The sequence below is a fragment of the Salvelinus namaycush genome, chromosome 18 (genome assembly GCF_016432855.1).
Source record: "Salvelinus namaycush isolate Seneca chromosome 18, SaNama_1.0, whole genome shotgun sequence".
In the NCBI taxonomy this organism is placed as follows: Eukaryota; Metazoa; Chordata; class Actinopteri; order Salmoniformes; family Salmonidae; genus Salvelinus; species Salvelinus namaycush.
The window spans coordinates 11,356,708-11,376,181 of record NC_052324.1 but is presented as its reverse complement, the minus strand read 5'-3'; the positions used below and the strand labels follow the sequence as shown (position 1 = coordinate 11,376,181).

General features: G+C 44.1%; 1 protein-coding gene and 1 pseudogene across 1 annotated transcript in view; both read right to left on the bottom strand.

Annotated features, from left to right (window-relative positions):
- LOC120063539 (small G protein signaling modulator 1-like) overlaps positions 1-821 on the bottom strand; it is a 48,267-nt gene extending 47,446 nt beyond the window's left edge. Inside the window, exon 1 of the mRNA XM_039013901.1 lies at positions 792-821. Coding sequence (XP_038869829.1) covers positions 792-821 — 30 coding nt within the window. The remainder of the gene's footprint in view (positions 1-791) is intronic.
- A 999-nt stretch (positions 822-1,820) lies between these two features.
- LOC120063538 lies at positions 1,821-2,601 on the bottom strand (annotated as a pseudogene).
- Between the last annotated feature and the right edge of the window lie 16,873 nt (positions 2,602-19,474).

Genomic DNA, 19,474 nt, shown 5'->3' with positions numbered 1-19,474 from the left:
ACGCTGCTGCTACTCTCTGTTTATCATATATGCATAGTCACTTTAACTATACATTCATGTACATACTACCTCAATTGGCCCGACCAACCAGTGCCCCCGCACATTGGCTAACTGGACTATCTGCATTGTGTCCCGCCACCCGCCACCCTCCAACCCATCTTTTACGCTACTGCTACTCTCTGTTTATCATATATGCATAGTCACTTTAACCATATCTACATGTACATACTACCTCAAATCAGCCCGACTAACCGGTGCCTGCATATAGCCTCGCTACTGTATATAGCCTCGCTACTGTTATTTTTCACTGTCTTTTTTACTGTTGTTTTTATTTTCTTTACTTACCTATTGTTCACCTAATACCTTTTTTGCACTGTTGGCTAGAGCCTGTAAGTAAGCATTTCACTGTAAGGTCTACTACACCTGTTGTATTCGGAGCACGTGACAAATCAACTTTGATTTGATTTGATCAGAGAGGTGCGGGGGGTTGCCTTAATTGACATCCACGTCTTCGGCGCCCGGTGAACAGTGGGTTAACTGCCTTGCTCAGGGGCAGAATGCAAGTTAAAGCTTACTGTTAGCTAGCTAGCTAACATTAGGTGGCTGGCACATTAGCTAACATTACATGTATGATCTGTGAAGTAATATTATCTCAGAAAGCCATTTGCATTGCTAGTTATAGCCTAATGTTAGCTAACTAACCAGCTAACACCAGCTAACGACAGATTTTTACCTTATCAGCTCGGGGATTCGATCCAGCAACATTTTGGTTACAGGCCCAACGCTCTAACCACTAGGCTGCCGATCTCTAGAGTTCTCATAATTAACAAAATGAGACAAAACAGAAAAATTAGGGTAGGGAGGTGAAGAGAAAATTAGGGAAGTGAAAACATCATATTCTACAGATGTAGGATCTGAATATAATCACTCTTTCGTTGCTGAGAATTTTCCTGCACCGCAGGAAATGCAGATGAGCTTAGCGATTTACATAAATTCACTGAAAACCCACACTCACGCATTAACACGTGCGATTCTCACAATTGTATATGTATTGCGATACAATATTGAGATTTTATTGCGGTTCCATGGTCCAAACATATTGTTTACCATGTCTGCTGCAGAGGGACAAGAGAGCCATGTGAAAATGAGCTTTGATCAGTCATGGAAATAAGTGCTGAAAACAAAGAATATGGAGAACAAGCTATGAAGGAAAAATACTGGAGTTTTGTTGCAGGTACAGCCAACTATTGCAGAAATAATATTGCAATATTGTCAAAACGATACAATATATAGCGTCAAAAATAATATCCTGATATGTAACTGTATCATTTTTCCCCCCAATCATTACCAACACGGTTATATAAACAGTATTGCACTTTTCATGTAGCCTACTTTTACTTTACTTTACTGACTTTATTGTCCCCATGGGGGAATTTTGTTGCAGTGTCATGTACACATTTTAAAGTGGTGTTTAAATACCAAAAACAAATTGACCATACAACTTTCATAACAGTTACATTGGCAAGCTAATAGTTTAACCACCGATAAAGCAACATTATGGACTAAACGTTAAAATCCTGTTGCTGCTGGATTATTTTGCTCTGACAATATAGGTCAAGTTAATTATCTGTACACCTCATCACGAAATTGCATAACATTTGCCCAACTCAGTTTCTGATTATAGTACATATGCACATTATTTAATATCCCTCTGTTGGCAATAATATTGCAGTTTATACATTTAGACTTTCATTTAACTTATTATATATATTTTTTGGTCCAGCTTCAGGTCAAGTTGCTTTACATTTAGAATGTCACTATCATGCCCTCTCCACCCCGAAGAGGATGGGTTTCTCCTCAGCAGAGCAGTCCCTGGTCTCCAAAGCCACCCGGACTTTCTCCCAGAAGACCCCAGTGTGCTCCCCAGCTCTGGGCCAGCTCAAGTAGGTGATTCTTTTCACCAGCCTCATCATGCGATGGTAGGACGAAAGCTGCTGGTCCGGGAACTAATCCAGAAACACCAGGATCAGCACATGCTTCTGCTCATCAAACAGACTGAAGCTGGCCATCTGCATCTCCCGAGAGCACCATTCACTCTCCAGGTAGCGACGACTGATCACGCTGATGGTCTTGCGGCTCCCGGAGATGGCTTCTGTGATGTTGTCTATGATGGGTTTGCCTGGCTCGAAGTACCGGTGGTGCAGACAACCTCCAGCCCTGCTCTCTCTCCAGCTTTGGCAGAAGCTCCCTCAGGACCCAAGGCTCATCGTGGGCATTGTAGGAGACAATGGCATCGTACTGACCTCAATGAGGCTCATGTGTCTTCCTCCTCTTTGTATCGTGGAGATAAGCCAGGAAGAGGTAGTAGGCATAGACCACCTTCCATCTCAGGAGATGGTAGGTAAAGGACCCCATCAGGATGAGGAAACGCAGATAAGTGGTGGAGATTAAGTAGTAGAAGCCTATGTCTATTGAACATTAGTGGGTGTCAAGGTCCAACAGTTTGGTACCTCTTCGGTCAACTGGGATGATACAGGCATAATCATAGGCATCAACAACTTGCCATTGGTTGTCTGTTTTCACTGGGGACGGGGGTGACATGACCTCCCCACATTCTGAAATAGTTTTCTAATTGCGCTGTGATACAAAACGTGGCTACAAAACGTATGCTATAGGACCATGCGGACGCCTCAGGGAGGTCAGGTAGGCTTTTTTCCGGTTTCAGCCTGCTGAATATAGGACCGCACAGACACCGCAGAGCATACGGACATGCTGTATAAAGTCAATGCTTCTGAAAGGCTGGCGTATAGGACCAGCATAGGAGAGATGAACAGAAGCAGCTGCTGTCTGTGTTGCACTTTTTCTCAGAGTTGTAAAAGCAAGCAGAGCTGAAACTGGCTACTCTTTAGTTGACTGATGTAGCTAGCAAGGTAACTGCTGTTTGACAGAAAAATAAATATTTACTCCCAGTGCTGAGCTACTAAAGTAACTGACATGTTACGTTAGTTAATGTTTCATCCCCCCTCAACTGAAGTGAATGAAAGACTAGCAGCTAGTTAGCTAGCTATTAGCTACCACAGCGAGTTCAGCTCTAGCTAGCCTCTAGCAATATGTCAGGTAGCAGTATCTAACAGCTGTCGTGTGTATGGAAATGTTTTGTAGCCGTTGTTTTGTCCCATTTCAACGGAAGTAAATTTGATGATGTATCATTGTACCATTAGTTAGCAGAGCTAGTCAAAAGTTAGCTAAAGTTAGCTAGCTAGCTAGCTCACTGACTTTAGCTATTATTTTTGACTCAATCACACTAGACCTGAATCAAACGATGAAACCAGCAGCCAAATGATTGAAGACCGACATTCTGACGTTTTCTCTGCGTTTTTATTAGTCAGTATAGCAATGTAACGTTATCAATCTGTCAGTTTCCCTAGCTAATTCCCTACTTTTCACACTGACACGGTATAAACAGCTCTACAGGTGTCACTGTCATGGTGCACAGTCAGTACGCAACACTATGCTCATCACGTCTTAGCAGGATGAGATGGTGACAGGTGTCCCTGCAGGGTCAGACAGCCAGGAAAGACCACTCTACAGAGCTCAGGTACATTTTGCAGTATATTATAATCAGAGAATGGATACAAAGTTCCATCTTGAGTTGATGGATAGACTACAGTCTGGGATCTGGGAATGATGGTAATTTCATGATGGTAATTGATTATATTCATGGATAATATAACGTGTACACCAATGTAATTCTTTGACATGCCTCATCTGAGCAGGATCAGATGGTGACAGGGGTCTCATCAGGGTCAGGCAGCCAGGGAAGACCAGTCTGTGATGGAGCTGAGGGGAATTTTAGCAAATACAACACTATTTTCTCTGCGACAAACACTGGACAAGCAAGAAGCTTCAAAGATTGAAACTATTTTAAGGCAGTCTGACAAACCTCTAAAGTTGATTTCCAAACTGTATCAATGGTTGATAGAGGCTTTTCCTGATGACACACAACAAGTAAAACAAAAATGTGAGGAAGACCTGGGAGACGCTATTGATGATGATGAATGGATACAGATATGTTAAAATGCCCAGTCATGTTTATATAATCCCAGACATAAATGACTGCAGTTTAAGACCATCCATGGAACATACTATATGCCAGTGAAACTGAATATCATGCACACAAATGTAACTATTCTGCTGGAGGTGTAAAACACAAACACAGGACCTATTTGCAGACAGTGCATTCGGAAAGTATTCAGAACCCTTGTCTTTTTCCACATTTTGTTACGTTACAGCTTTATTCCAAAAGAGATTAAATTGCTTTCCCCCTTATCCATCTACACACAATATCCCATAATGACAAAGCAAAAACAGTGTTTTTAAACATTTTTGCAAAAGATATAACATTAGCCATGGAAAACTGCAAATGTGTTGCTACTGCTCTCAATAATAATGCTGCTATGAATTTATCAGGCGCTATCGACAAAGGTCAGTGGGAAAAAGTTGTGATGGACTACTTTCAGGAGGACTATTTTTGTGGCATTGCACATGGTCAGTGTGAACCAGAGTGACTTGACAAAACGGGCCAAGCAAGCTGTATAAAAAAAACAGAAACTACACAGGACGTCTTATATAATGAAAGGGATTGCAGTCTGCCGTGAAGCGTTCATTCATGTACACGGGTAAGAGTAGATTCAAATATTATACATTTCTAATTTTGTCAGAATGTTGTTTTCAATGCAAGTTCAAGCTTCTAGCTAGCTAACATTAGGTGGCTGGCACTTAAGCTAACATTACATGTATGATCTGTGAAGTAATATCTCAGAAAGCCATTTGCATTGCTAGTTATAGACTAATGTTAGCTAACTAACCAGCTAACGACAGATTTTTACCTTGTCAGCTCGGGGATTCGATCCAGCAACATTTTGGTTACTGACCCAATGCTCTAACAACTAGGCAACCTGCCACTATGCTAAAATGCTATGTTACAATATTTGTATCTAGAATTTGTCTTTCAGCATCAGTAGAACACTTGGTATGTAAAGCATAAACAACACGTTTTGATTATTTAATTTACCTCCAACATGATTGGCACTAATTTTATTGATCTCACATTATTTCTGTATTTGCACCATATATTCACCAACTACGGAATTGGGGAAACACGTGTGGACCTGAATTGTGATAACTGCATTGGTCAAAAAAATAACACGTTTGTGGTCTCGAGATTGCTGGTGTTGTGAAGGACAGCACTGCGACAGGGGTCAACATCCCATAGCTGTTTGGACTAGAGGATGGTACGGTGCTAGTGAAAAGCTATGGCTGGCAACAACACCTGACTCCGTACTTCAGGCCGCTGCCACAGATCAAGCAGTACCAACACTTCAGGAGAATGTCATTTTCATTGCATTGTATAAGGTTATTCTTCTTATCTAAACTTGAGAGGTGAATTGATGTTTTGCAAGGTTGTAATTTCTTCTCAATTTGTTTTCTTATTTCCTGTTTTACATCTTTGATGCTCTGGAGCCTGGTGTTGTTGCCAAGGAGCGTTCGGACTCAGTCGGGACCAGGTTTCAGCTCCTGCGCAACGCTGACATCATTCCTCCCATAGATGGTCTGCCTGTACAATCACCACTTGGACTGGAAACAGCTAGACAAACTTATCTTTTTGAGAAGATCAGGTAGTTTTGCGATGAAGAGGCTATGGACATCACATGCCATGCACCAAAGTCAAGGGCAGGACAGAAACAGGCTCTCCGAATATAGATTCCCTTGTTCATGCGCGGTTTGAACGGACCAGTTCATCACTGGGGGGCGAGTTCCCAGTCATCAGCACTATCTGCAGTGCCTCTATTCACTCTCCTAACACACACGCCATACATTGCGGCTACTATTTATTTTTTATCCTGCTGCTCAGCCACTTTACCCGATTGTACGCATCTATCACCAGTATCAATGATATCGTTATTGTTCTTGTACATACTGTATATTATTTTGTTCTTTCTCTACTGGCATTGACACTTTTTCTTATTTTCTTCATATTGACACTATCTATTTTTGATATTGCTACTATGCAAGTAACCATTTGTCTGTATCGTTTACACCTTCTGTAGAGACCCATCCACTTAGCAAGATGTGGCTGGGGTTATAGCATTTCTTTCACATGACCCATCAATTTAGACAAGTGTGTCTGGGTAAGCGTCATCTAATATTTATAAAATATTTGTTATCTGGAAACTTTCTGTTCACCTGGAATTTTTTCTTATTGTAGTCTCCAACTTTTACCACTTTTAGTCTTAATCTTTACTACACTACTCACTGTTTAGCACATGACCTCACATGTGAATCCTTAAAGAGATGGGTGGGGCTGGCTTAGGAGGGTGTGAACAATGCTGAATAGGTGTAGACAAAGTTCTCTCCAGTAGGTGTACCAAAATATTCAAGAACATTTTCTCAAAAGTGGGATTACAAGTTTATCAAATTTCAAAGCAGAATTACTTTCCCATTGTTCTTCAAATGCAGTGTATGATATACCATTTTGTAGCTCTGTGTCTGCTTTTATCCAATGTCAAAAACACAATTTCAAATTTTGCTACATAACACCGAATCAAGGTGGTCAGGCACAGTTAAGGATACTATAGGCCTACTTATCATGTTTCACGTTAGATTTATTAACTACTAAAAGGTAAAACGTGTTTTTAATTCTGGTGCCGCTCTGCACACACAAACTTGTTAGCTAGCTAGCTCAAAAGGACATTCAATGTGCCTTCATAGAAGCCAATTCTCTAGGTATAATTATGTGGACATAATTCAGATAATGCATGTCATAACAAGATGCCCAGCTCTTCAAGCCTCCTCCTCAACCCTCTCTCGCTCTCTCCCCACCTGCAACATTTCAGTCACATCTTGCGCCATAGGCTACACTTGTCTGTCCATCATGCATGTAAACAACTAGTTTGCCTGCTCTATCCGCACTAATTGGTGAAGTAATTTAATGAGATTACTGTAAAAAACTTGAACTCAAAGTTTAAAAATGAAACAGAACCAAAAAAATGATGGTTCTGTTCAGAATGAAATGATTGGTTGGAACCAAAATTATTTTCCAATGGTACATACACACAAAAAGTAGGTTTACATTGGAGAGAGGCGTTGTGCCGTGAGGTGTTGGCTTATTTGTTTTGTGAACCCAGGTTTGCTGTTCACTTGTGCTATATGAGATGGAAGGGAGTTCCATGCAGTCACGGCTCTGGATAATACTGTATGTTTTCTTTGAATATGTTCAAATCAAATTTTATTGGTCGCATACACATATTTAGCAGATGTTATTGCGAGTGTCGCAAAATGCTTGTTCTGGACTTGGGGACTGTGAAAATACCCCAAGCGTGTGTGTCAGTGCTGTGTGTACATTGACTACGCAAACCATTTGGAATTTCCAACACATTAATGTTTCTTATAAAAAGAAGTGATGCACTCAGTCTCTCTTCAACTCTTAGCAAAGACAGACTGGCATGCATAGTATTGATATTAGCCCTCTGATTACAATGAAGAGCAAAAACGCGCTGCTCTGTTCGTGGCCAGCTGCAGCTTAACTAGATCCTTCTTTGCAGCACTTGACCATATGACTGGACAATAATCAAGATAAGATCAAACTTGAGCCTGCAGGACTTGCTTTGTGGAGTGTGGTGTCAAAAAAGCAGAGCATTTCTTTATGACAGACAGACCTCTCACCATCTTTGCAACCATTGAATCAATATATTTTTACAATGACAGTTTACAATCTAAGGTAACACCAAGTAATTTAGTCTCCTTAACTTGCTCAACAGTCACACCATTCATTATCAGATTCAGCTGAGGTCTAGAACTAAGGTAATGATTTGTACCAAATACAATGCTCTTAGTTTTAGAGATCTTCAGGTCCAGTTTATTACTGGCCACCCATTCTAAAACTGTCTACAACTCATTGTTTAGGGTTGCAGAGATTTCACTAGCTGTGGTTGCTGACGCGCATAGGGTTGAATCATCAACAAATTCAGACCCCTTCACTTTTTCCACATTTTGTTACGTTACAGACTTATTCTAAAATTGATTTTAAAAACGTATCTACACACAATACCCCATAATGACAAAGCAAAAACAAGGTTTTAGATATGTGCAAATTTATTACAAATTAAAAACAGAAATAACATTTACATAAGTATTCAGACCCTTTACTCAGTACTTTCTTGAATAACCTTTGGCAGCGATTACAGACTCGAGTCTTCTTGCGTATGACACTATGAGCTTGGCAGCCCTTTATTTGGAGAGTTTCTCCCATTATTCTCTGCAGATCCTCTCAAGCTCTGTCAGGTTGGACAACTCCCTGCCACTGAAAAACATCCCCACAGCATGATGCTGCCACCACCATGCTTCACCGTAGGGATGGTACTGGCCAGGTGATGAGCGGTGCCTGGTTTCCTCCAGACGTGACACTTAACATTCAGGCCAAAGAGTTCAATCTTTCTTTCATCAGACCAGAGAATCTAATTTCTCAATGTCTGAGAGTCCTTTAGGCACATTTTGGCAAACTCCAAGCGGGCTGTCATGTGCCTTTTACTGAGGAGTGGCTTCCGTCTGGCCACTCTACCATAAAAGCCTGACTGGTGTAGTGCTGCAGAGATGGTTGTCCCTCTGTAAGGTTCTCCCATCTCCACAGAGGAACTCTGGAACTTTGTCAGAGTGACCATCGGGTTCTTGGTCACCTCCCTGACCAAGGCCCTTTTCCCCCGATTGCTCAGTTTGGCCGGGCGATCAGCTCCAGGAAGAGCCTTGGTCGTTCCAAACTTCTTCCATTTAAGAATGATGAAGGACACTGTGTTCTTGGGGACCTTCAATGTTGCAGAAATGTTTTGGTACCCTTCCCCAGATCTCTGCCTCGCCACAATCCTGTCTCGGAGCGCTACTGACATTTCCTTCGACCTCATGGCTTGGTTTTTGCTCTGAAATTCATGTCCAAATCAATTGAATTTACCACAGGTGGACTCCAATCAAGGCCATGGCTCAGGGGGTTGATGTCCTTGATTATCTTTTTGGCCTTCTTGTGACATCGGGTGCTATAGGTGTCTTGGAGGGCAGGCAGTGTGCCCCTGGTGACCACCCTCTGGAAAGCCCGACAGGATGTTCTCAATGGTGCATCTGTAAAAAAGTTTGTGAGGGTCTTAGGAACCAGGCCAAATTTCTTCAGCCTCCTGAGGTTGAAGAGGCGCTGTGTACGCTGAGGAACATGAAGCTTTTCACCTTCTCTATCGTCAATGTGGATGGGGGCGTGCTCCCTCTGATGTCTCCTGAAGTCCATGATCAGTTCCTTCGTTTTTGTTGACATTAAGGGAGAAGTTATTTTCTTGGCACCACTCCACCAGGACCTTCACATCCTTCCTGTAGGCTGTCTTGTCATTGTTGGTAATCAGGCCTACTACTGTTGTTTCATCTGCAAACTTGATGATTGACTTGGAGGCATATGTGGCCACGCAGCCATGGGTGAACAAGGGGTAGATCAGCTTTAATATTGCAGATAGATTGTGGCTTCCATCAATGCAATTGTCTGCATCATTTCCAATCCCCCATATTTTTTTTGTAAATATAAAAATTATATATATTTTTTTATATATACAGTACCAGTCAAAAGTTTGGACACACCTACTCATTCAAGGGTTTTTCTTTCTTTTTACTATTTTCTACACTGTAGAATAATAGTGAAGACATCAACAATATGAAAGAACACATATGGTATCATGTAGTAATCAAAAAGTCTTAAGCAAATCAAAATATATTTGAGATGTGAGATTTGTCAAAGTAGCCACCCTTTGCCTTGACGACAGCTTTGCAGACTCTTGGCATTCTCTCAACCAGCTTCCCCTGGAATTTTTATTTGATTTAACCATTATTTAACTAGGCAAGTCAGTTAAGAACAAATTCTTATTTACAATGACAACCTGGAAGCTTTTCCAACAGTCTTGAAGGAGTTCTCATACATGCTAAGCACTTGTTGGCTGCTTTTCCTTCACTCTGTGGTCCAACTCATCCCAAACCATCTCAATTATATTTTTTCCCTTTTTTCTCCCCAATTTCATGATATATCCAATTGGTAGTAACAGTCTTGTCCCATCGCTGCAACTCCCGTATGGACTCGGAAGTGGCGAAGGTCGAGAGCCATGCGTCCTTCGAAACACGACCCTGCCAAGCCGCACTGCTTCTTGACACACTGGGCACTTAACCCAGAAGCTAGTGTCAGCGTGCATGCACCCGGCCCGCCACATGAGTAGCTAGAGCGCGATGGGATTAGGACATCCCAGCAGGCCAAACCCTCTCCTAACCCAGACGACGCTGGGCCAGTTGTGAGTCGCCTCATGGGTCTCCCGGTCGCGGCCGGCTGTGACACAGCCCGGAGTCGAACACGGATCTGTAGGGACGCTTCAAGCACTGCAGTGCCTTAGACCGCTGCGCTACTCGGGAGGCTCAATTTCAAGTCTAATAACAAAGGGTCTGTTTTTCTTTACAATTGAAAAAAATTCTAAAAACCTGTTTTCGCTTTGTCTTTATGGGGTATTGTGTGTAATTTAATACATTTTAGAATAAGGCTGTAACGTAACAAAATGTGGAAAAAGTCAAGGGTTCTGAATACACTGTACACAGTATAAGGCTACATATAACATAGGCTATTTTAGGGTAGCTTATCTAGACATAATATGGAAAAGAACAAACAAAGCAAGAAATATTGGGTGTAAGCAATGTCCCCACACACTCTGGCAGCTTTCATGGCTAGAATAAGTTCTTTCCTCTCCTGGTGCACAGCTTCAGGATAGTCCTCGCTTCAGGATAGTCCTCGTAGCTGTTCTGGCTCTTGCCAGAACAGCTACAGTACCTTGTCCTTGAACCTCAGGAACTTGACCACTATTGGCCTGGGCCTCTCACCTGGGCCGGTTGTGGGTTTTCCAATCCTGCGGGCACGCTCCACCTCAATCTTCCTGTGGTCCATCTTCAGTTTCTCAGTGATGATTTCCCTCACTTTGTCCTCAGACTCCGTCCAGGTCTCATGTGGATATTCTGCAATTCCATCCATAAATGTTGTTCCGACTTGATTGTCCCTCGAGATAATCTGATTTCTCTGTCATTGGTATCATGGATTCACATACAGAACTGATGTCCTCTCAAATGCCTTACATATTGCTGTCACCTTGCTCTTCTCTTTTTGTTTGTTTAAAATATCCTTAACCTGTGATAGAGCGACACCACTGTCCTCAACGGTACTCCCACCAGATTTGGTCTTTGTCATGGTAGCAACGTAGGCAACGCTGTTACTCTTCGCAGTTCCAGAGGGCAGATGGAAATAGCAGCAAACAGCAGGGATTCAAACAGTCACACTGCCGGGACAATCCGTCATACTAGCCACAAGGGCTGTGTACAAGCTGCGGAGGAAACCTGACTAGCTTGATAGCTAGCTAGCTAGCTAACGTTAGTTGGAAGCTAGGCTTTTGTCTGTGCCATCGAGGGAACAATGAGCTTCTTTCTCTGGAGCAAAATAGACCTGCTATCTTTCCTTGTAATACATTGAACATCCTACACAATGTGATGTTATATGTTGACAATTATTAGAAAATAAGTCAGTTAATTTATAGTTATTTTACAAAAGCCACGGAAATGATGCGTGTTTCAAAGACCGCTGTGAAGCAGGCAAGAATAACTAAGTGATCCACCAGAATATCACTGTTGTTGATCCACATGGCCCATACAGGGGTCAAAATGATCAAGTGTCAATGCCATGATGACCGGGAAACAACATCAAGTGACATAAATCAATACTTGGGGAAGCTTACTAATCCAGCCTTGTTTTTAAAAGAGGACTGGGCTAATCAATATTTTCTGTTGCCATTTTTAGACAAAACATAGCCATGAAAAACATCATACCCGTTACATCTTTGTGACTTTGTGGAGAACGGAGTACATTACTACAAGCTTGCATAAATTAACCCAGTATGATGTTTCTCCATCGATCTGTGTTCTCACAATAATAAGGTTCATGTCACGCCCTGGCCTTAGTTATCTTTGTTTTCTGTATTATTTTAGTTAGGTCAGGGTGTGACATTGGGGATGTTTGTGTGTATTTGTCTCGTCTTGGGTGGTTGTATTGTATAGGGGGTTTTGTATAGTGTATGGGGTTGTGTTCAGTGTAGGTGTTTAGGAAAGTCTATGGTTGCCTGGTTTGGTTCTCAATCAGAGACAGCTGTTTATTGTTGTCTCTGATTGGGAGCCATATTTAAGGCAGCCATAGGCATTAGGCTATTGTGGGTAATTGTCTATGTCTAACGTTAGTAGCTTGTGTGTGCACTTTCGTTTGTAGCTTCACGGTCGTTTGTTGTTTTTGTTAGTTTGTCAAAGTGTTTCGTTTCGTGTTTCATCTTCACTAATAAAAATATGTATTCGTATCACGCTGCGCCTTGGTCCACTCTTCCTCATCAAGACGATCGTGACAGAATTACCCACCATAAAAGGACCAAGCAGCGTGATAAGCAGCAGTAGGAGCAGCGCATACAGGATTCTTGGACTTGGGAGGAGATACTGGATGGTAAGGGACTTTGGGCACAACCGGGAGAATATCGCCTCCCTCGTGAAGAGCTGGAGGCAGCTAAAGCTGAGAGGAGGCGATATGAGGAGGCAGCACGGAAGCGAGGCTGGAAGCCCGCGAGTCAACCCCAAAAATGTCTTGGGGGGGGGGGCTACAACGGAGTGTGGCGAAGTCAGGTAGGAGACCTGCGCCAACTCCCTGTGCTTACCGTGGAGTGCGAGAGTACGGGCAGACACCGTGTTATGCGGTAGAGCGCACGGTGTCTCCTGTACGGGTGCATAGCCCGGTGCGGTACATACCTGCTCCTCGTATCGGCCGGGCTAGATTGGGCATTGAGCCAGGTGCCATGAAGCCGGTTCAGCGCGTCTGGTCTCCAGTGCGTCTCCTCGGGCCGGCATACATGGCACCAGCCTTATGCATGGTGTCCCCGGTTCGCCAACACAGCCCAGTGCGGGTTATTCCACCTCCCCGCACTGGTCGGGCTACGGGGATCATTCAACCAGGTAAGGTTGGGCAGGCTCAGTGCTCAAGGGAGCCAGTACGCCTGCACGGTCCGGTATATCCGGCGCCACCTCCCCGCCCCAGCCCAGTACCACCAGTGCCTACACCACGCACCAGGCTTCCAGTACGTCTCCAGAGCCCTGTTCCTCCTCCACGCACTCGCCCTATGGTGCGTGTCTCCAGCCCGGTACCACCAGTTCCGGCACCACGCACCAAGCCTCCTGTGCGTCTCCAGAGTCCTGTGCGTCCTGTTGCTTCTCCCCGCACTAGCCTTGAGGTGCGTGTCCTTAGCTCGGGCCCACCAGTTCCGGCACCACGCACCAGGACTACTGTGCGCCTCAGCCAGCCAGAGTCTGCCGTCTGCCCAGTGCCGCCTGCACCGTCCGTCTGCCCAGAGCCGTCAGAGCCGCCCGTCTGTCCTGAGCCGTCAGAGCCGCCCGTCTGTCCCGAGCCGTCAGAGCCGCCCGTCTGTCCCGAGCCGTCAGAGCCGCCCGTCTGTCCCGAGCCGCCAGAGCCGCCCGCCAGTCAGGAGCCGCCAGAGCCGCCCGCCAGACAGGAGCAGCCAGAGCCGCCCGCCAGACAGGAGCAGCCAGAGCCGTCCGCCAGACAGGAGCAGCCAGAGCCGTCCGCCAGACAGGAGCAGCCAGAGCCGTCCGCCAGACAGGAGCAGCCAGAGCCGTCCGCCAGACAGGAGCAGCCAGAGCCGCCCGCCAGACAGGAGCAGCCAGAGCCGCCCGCCAGACAGGAGCAGCCAGAGCCGCCCGCCAGCCAGGAGCAGCCAGAGCCGCCCGCCAGCCAGGAGCAGCCAGAGCCGCCCGCCAGCCAGGAGCAGCCAGAGCCGCCCGCCAGCCAGGAGCAGCCAGAGCAGTCAGCCAGCCAGGTTCTGCCAGAGCCGCCAGCCAGCCAGGATCTGCCAGAGCCGCCAGTCAGCCAGGATCTGCCAGAGCCGCCAGTCAGCCAGGATCTGCCAGAGCCGCCAGTCAGCCAGGATCTGCCAGAGGCGCCACCAAAGCGGGTATTGACTATGGTGGAGTGGGGGTCACGTCCCGCACCCGAGCCGCCGCCGTAGGAAGGCCCACCCGGACCCTCCCCTTCTGTGTCAGGTTTTGCGGCCGGAGTCCGCACCTTTGGGGGGGGGGGGGTACTGTCACGCCCTGGCCTTAGTTATCTTTGTTTTCTGTATTATTTTAGTTAGGTCAGGGTGTGACATGGGGGATGTTTGTGTGTATTTGTCTCGTCTTGGGTGGTTGTATTGTATAGGGGGTTTTGTAGAGTGTATGGGGTTGTGTTCAGTGTAGGTGTTTAGGAAAGTCTATGGTTGCCTGGTTTGGTTCTCAATCAGAGACAGCTGTTTATTGTTGTCTCTGATTGGGAGCCATATTTAAGGCAGCCATAGGCATTAGGCTATTGTGGGTAATTGTCTATGTCTAACGTTAGTAGCTTGTGTGTGCACTTTCGTTTGTAGCTTCACGGTCGTTTGTTGTTTTTGTTAGTTTGTCAAAGTGTTTCGTTTCGTGTTTCATCTTCACTAATAAAAATATGTATTCGTATCACGCTGCGCCTTGGTCCACTCTTCCTCATCAAGACGATCGTGACAGTTCAGAGTTGCCCAGACTGTATCTTAACCATGTTGTATGACAGTATCATCAACAAAATTACATTTATAACTCCACTCTGCATTAAAAAAAGATTAAATAAATGTGTTATTTGCCCCAACACTGCAATAACATTCTCAATTGCGTTCTCCTCCAGGGCCTTTCTTACACACACGCACACGCACGCACACACACACAAGCGTAAGGTTCAGACTGCCCTATCCTGACATTTCTGCCACTACCTTTCTCATTGTCTCCCTGTCCAGACCCTGACTCAATGAGACAACCCGAGGCCTTGGGAGCAAATCTTTCTAATTTGTCTGACTGGTATGATGCCGGACCAGTTGACTGGCTGGAGATATTACCCGTAGGAATGGATTACAGGATTGTCCATCCAGAATTAGGATTTTGAAGCAAAGCTTTGCAATTTTTGTCCTGTACTCCTGACACTGTACGTGTCTTAAAAATATATATAATATTAAAAGCATAGATTTTATACAAAAGTGAAGCTGCTCTGAATACCTATATTCCTTTGATTGCTCCCTGAGCCCTCTCCATCCCGCCCACGTATCTCCCAAGTTTTCACCATCATTGTAAAGCCCTAGTTCTTTTGTTGCTTTCACAAAGTCATTTCTGAAGATTATTATTTATTTTCATGTGTTTAGTGATACCTAGAAATAAAAACCAATCCCTCATTTTAAGGTCAACCCTGTTACGTGAACGGAATTCTCATTTTAATATGGTGAAACTATTTCCCCCCAAAATAAAATAAAGACATTGAACATCTAATTGTCAAATCAGTGTAAAAGCAGGTGAGCTGGTTCTACTCTTCTTGGCCATTTTCTGGTGTTTTGTGGCGGAAAACAGAGCAGGTTGAGCATAAAACATCAACTCTGTTACCAATAGATAGACAGGCTAGAATTGTTTTTACAATTACATTTCTTTGTGTAGCTTGCATTCAATTGCCCCTCCCTGTAGCACGCAACAAGCTTCCATTTATGGCAGATTTATGATGAAGTCATCAACCTTGGAAAACTTTTCTAAATGGTTGGAAATCAAACAGACAGCATGCCTAATTGCAATATAGTAAGATTTGACCATTAACCATATAAGTGTGTGTGTGTGTGTGTGTGTGTGTGTGTGTGTGTGTGTGTGTGTGTGTGTGTGTGTGTGTGTGATCAGACTTTGGGATTGCTATTGTTATCGTGATGGCAGCATGAGTCATGTTTGTGGCTGATTTTTAACACACACACACACACACACACACACACACACACACACACACACACACACACACACACACACACACACACCCTGCTCAACCTTGTCAATATGCACTCAGAAATACTCATCCTTATTCATTATAAAAATGATAATAAAAATACATTAGATTTATATAGTTTTTTTTTCTTGGGCCCAAAGCCCATTTACATAGTTTACTGAGAAGGGAAAAACACTGGTGACTCATATGATATTTGACTTGAACCATGGTAATTAAAGTATGCTAACTAAGGCTTGGATACAACTGATGATACTAATGTGTAAATACAGCGCATATTCAATTTTGGCCCCCTGAAAGCATTAAAATAGAAATGCTATATACCAATTTCAAACCAAAAGCCCTGCCTTTGGCCGTCTGAGTTCACAACCTTGTCAGCGTTGGCAGCAATGTTAAAAATCAGCCACAAACATGACTCATGCTGCCATCACGATAACAATAGCAATCCCAAAGTCTGATCACACACACACACACACACACACACACACACCCTGCTCATTAGGGGCCAGGCTGAGAGAACACACAGGCCCACCCTGCTGTGAGAGAGAGAGGCTCAGGAGGCCAGAGTGACACGGTTAATCAGAGCAGCTCAAACAACAGGCCTCTGGTCAATACTGAACACGAGACAATACAATGAATTTACTCATTCACTGTTTTTAAAATGAAGGGTAAGTTGATGAAAATACTTGATTTCTGCAGAAAGCTTTGAAGTGCATCTCCTTGTTGTTTTACAACAGTACACGCTGGCTGTTTTAAAATTCCCCCACAACCCACATTCCCACTGAGATGAAGGCCTGTGAGTTCCTTTTTGGTCTAGCCGCTGAGTTCCCCTCTGTGTTGCAGGTTTAACGTTGAGAACCAGATCCTGAAGCCTGGCTTTACCAGTCGAGAGATAGTCATTGTAGAAAACGACAACCCAGGTGGAGTCTTTGAGTTCTCCCCCTTCTCCAGAGGACCCTGGTATATCAACGTACGTCTGGCACACAGACAGGCATCATGCATTTTGATGCTCATCTGTTTCATCTACTGTGATGCATGTTGAATATTGAATTTTGCAAATGACCATGTGTTCTCAATGGCTTACCTACATCAATAACAGCAACACTTCTGACCCCTAGTTTGTCCCCTTTGGTTTGCCCCGTGACCTTTTCTTTATAGGAGAGGATGAGGCGGTGGAGCTGTGTGTCATCAGGGCCCAGGGGCAGCTGCTCAAACAGCTGGTGCGGTATACCCTCATGCCCTAAGGCAACGCCGAGTCCAATCAATTGAATATACCACAGGTGGACTCCAAGTTGTAGAAACATCAAGGATGATCAATGGAAACAGGATGCACCAGAGCTCAATTTCGAGTCTCATAGCAAAGGGTTTGAATACTTATGTACATAAGGTATTTCAAAACAAAATGTGGTCAATTTGCACACAAAAATACAAACCTGTTTTCGCTTTGTCATTATGGGGTATTATTGTGTTTAGATGAATGAGGACATTAACGTAACAAAATGTGGGGAAAATCAAGGGGTCTTAATACTTTCCGAATGTTTATGGTTGTTTTACCTACTTAAGTTGAATGACCTGATTGTATGTTGCTGTGGATCAGATACAGTGTGGCAAAAAAGTATTTAGTCAGCCACCAATTGTGCAAGTTCTCCCACTTAAAAAGATGAGAGAGGCCTGTAATTTTCATCATAGGTACACTTCAACTATGACAGACAAAATGAGAAAAAAAAATCCAGCAAATCACATTGTAGGATTTTTAATGAATTTATTTGCAAATTATGGTGGAAAATAAGTATTTGGTCACCTACAAACAAGCAAGATTTCTGGCTCTCACAGACCTGTAACTTCTTCTTTAAGAGGCTCCTCTGTCCTCCACTCGTTACCTGTATTAATGGCACCTGTTTGAACTTGTTATCAGTATAAAAGACACCTGTCCACAACCTCAAACAGTCACACTCCAAACTCCACTATGGCCCAGACCAAAGAGCTGTCAAAGGACACCAGAAACAAAATTGTAGACCTGCACCAGGCTGGGAAGACTGAATCTGCAATAGGTAAGCAGCTTGGTTTGAAGAAATCAACTGTGGGAGCAATTATTAGGAAATGGAAGACATACAAGACCCCTGATAATCTCCCTCGATCTGGGGCTCCACGCAAGATCTCACCCCGTGGGGTCAAAATGATCACAAGAACGGTGAGCAAAAATCCCAGAACCACACGGGGGGACCTAGTGAATGACCTGCAGAGAGCTGGGACCAAAGTAACAAAGCCTACCATCAGTAACACACTACGCCGCCAGGGACTCAAATCCTGCAGTGCCAGACGTGTCCCCCTGCTTAAGCCAGTACATGTCCAGGCCCGTCTGAAGTTTGCTAGAGAGCATTTGGATGATCCAGAAGAAGATTGGGAGAATGTCATATGGTCAGATGAAACCAAAATATAACTTTTTGGTAAAAACTCAACTCGTAGTGTTTGGAGGACAAAGAATGCTGAGTTGCATCCAAAGAACACCATACCTACTGTGAAGCATGGGGGTGGAAACATCATGCTTTGGGGCTGTTTTTCTGCAAAGGGACCAGGACGACTGATCCGTGTAAAGGAAAGAATGAATGGGGCCATGTATCATGAGATTTTGAGTGAAAACCTCCTTCCATCAGCAAGGGCATTGAAGATGAAACGTGGCTGGGTCTTTCAGCATGACAATGATCCCAAACACACCGCCCGGGCAACGAAGGAGTGGCTTCGTAAGAAGCATTTCAAGGTCCTGGAGTGACCTAGCCAGTCTCCAGATCTCAACCCCATAGAAAATCTTTGGAGGGAGTTGAAAGTCCGTGTTGCCCAGCAACAGCCCCAAAACATCACTGCTCTAGAGGAGATCTGCATGGAGGAATGGGCCAAAATACCAGCAACAGTGTGTGAAAACCTTGTGAAGACTTACAGAAAACGTTTGACCTCTGTCATTGCCAACAAAGGGTATATAACAAAGTATTGAGAGAAACTTTTGTTATTGACCAAATACTTATTTTCCACCATAATTTGCAAATAAATTCATTAAAAATCCTACAATGTGATTTTCTGGGGTTTTTTCCTCATTTTGTCTGTCATAGTTGAAGTGTACCTATGATGAAAAGTGGGAGAACTTGCACAATTGGTGGCTGACTAAATACTTTTTTGCCACACTGTATGTGTAGGTGATAATGTAGGTTCAATCAGTAGGGCGGTCTGAAGGGTGTGCTGCTTTGACTTCATCCCATATTCACATCGTTTCCTCTCTATGGGAATCTATATGATGTTGATGTGCTCATCAACGTCATGTCCCTCCTCCTCTTTTACTATCAATTAGCCATGTGCAGAATGTCAGTCACCTATTACCCTATGGCCAATGAGCAAAGCTGACTAATGCAACTTTACCACGCTTGCTAAACAACCTATGGGCATACCTGGGTAATAGTTACCTTGCTCTCTTCTCACCAGTGGTGGAAAAAGTACCCAACTGTAATACTTGAG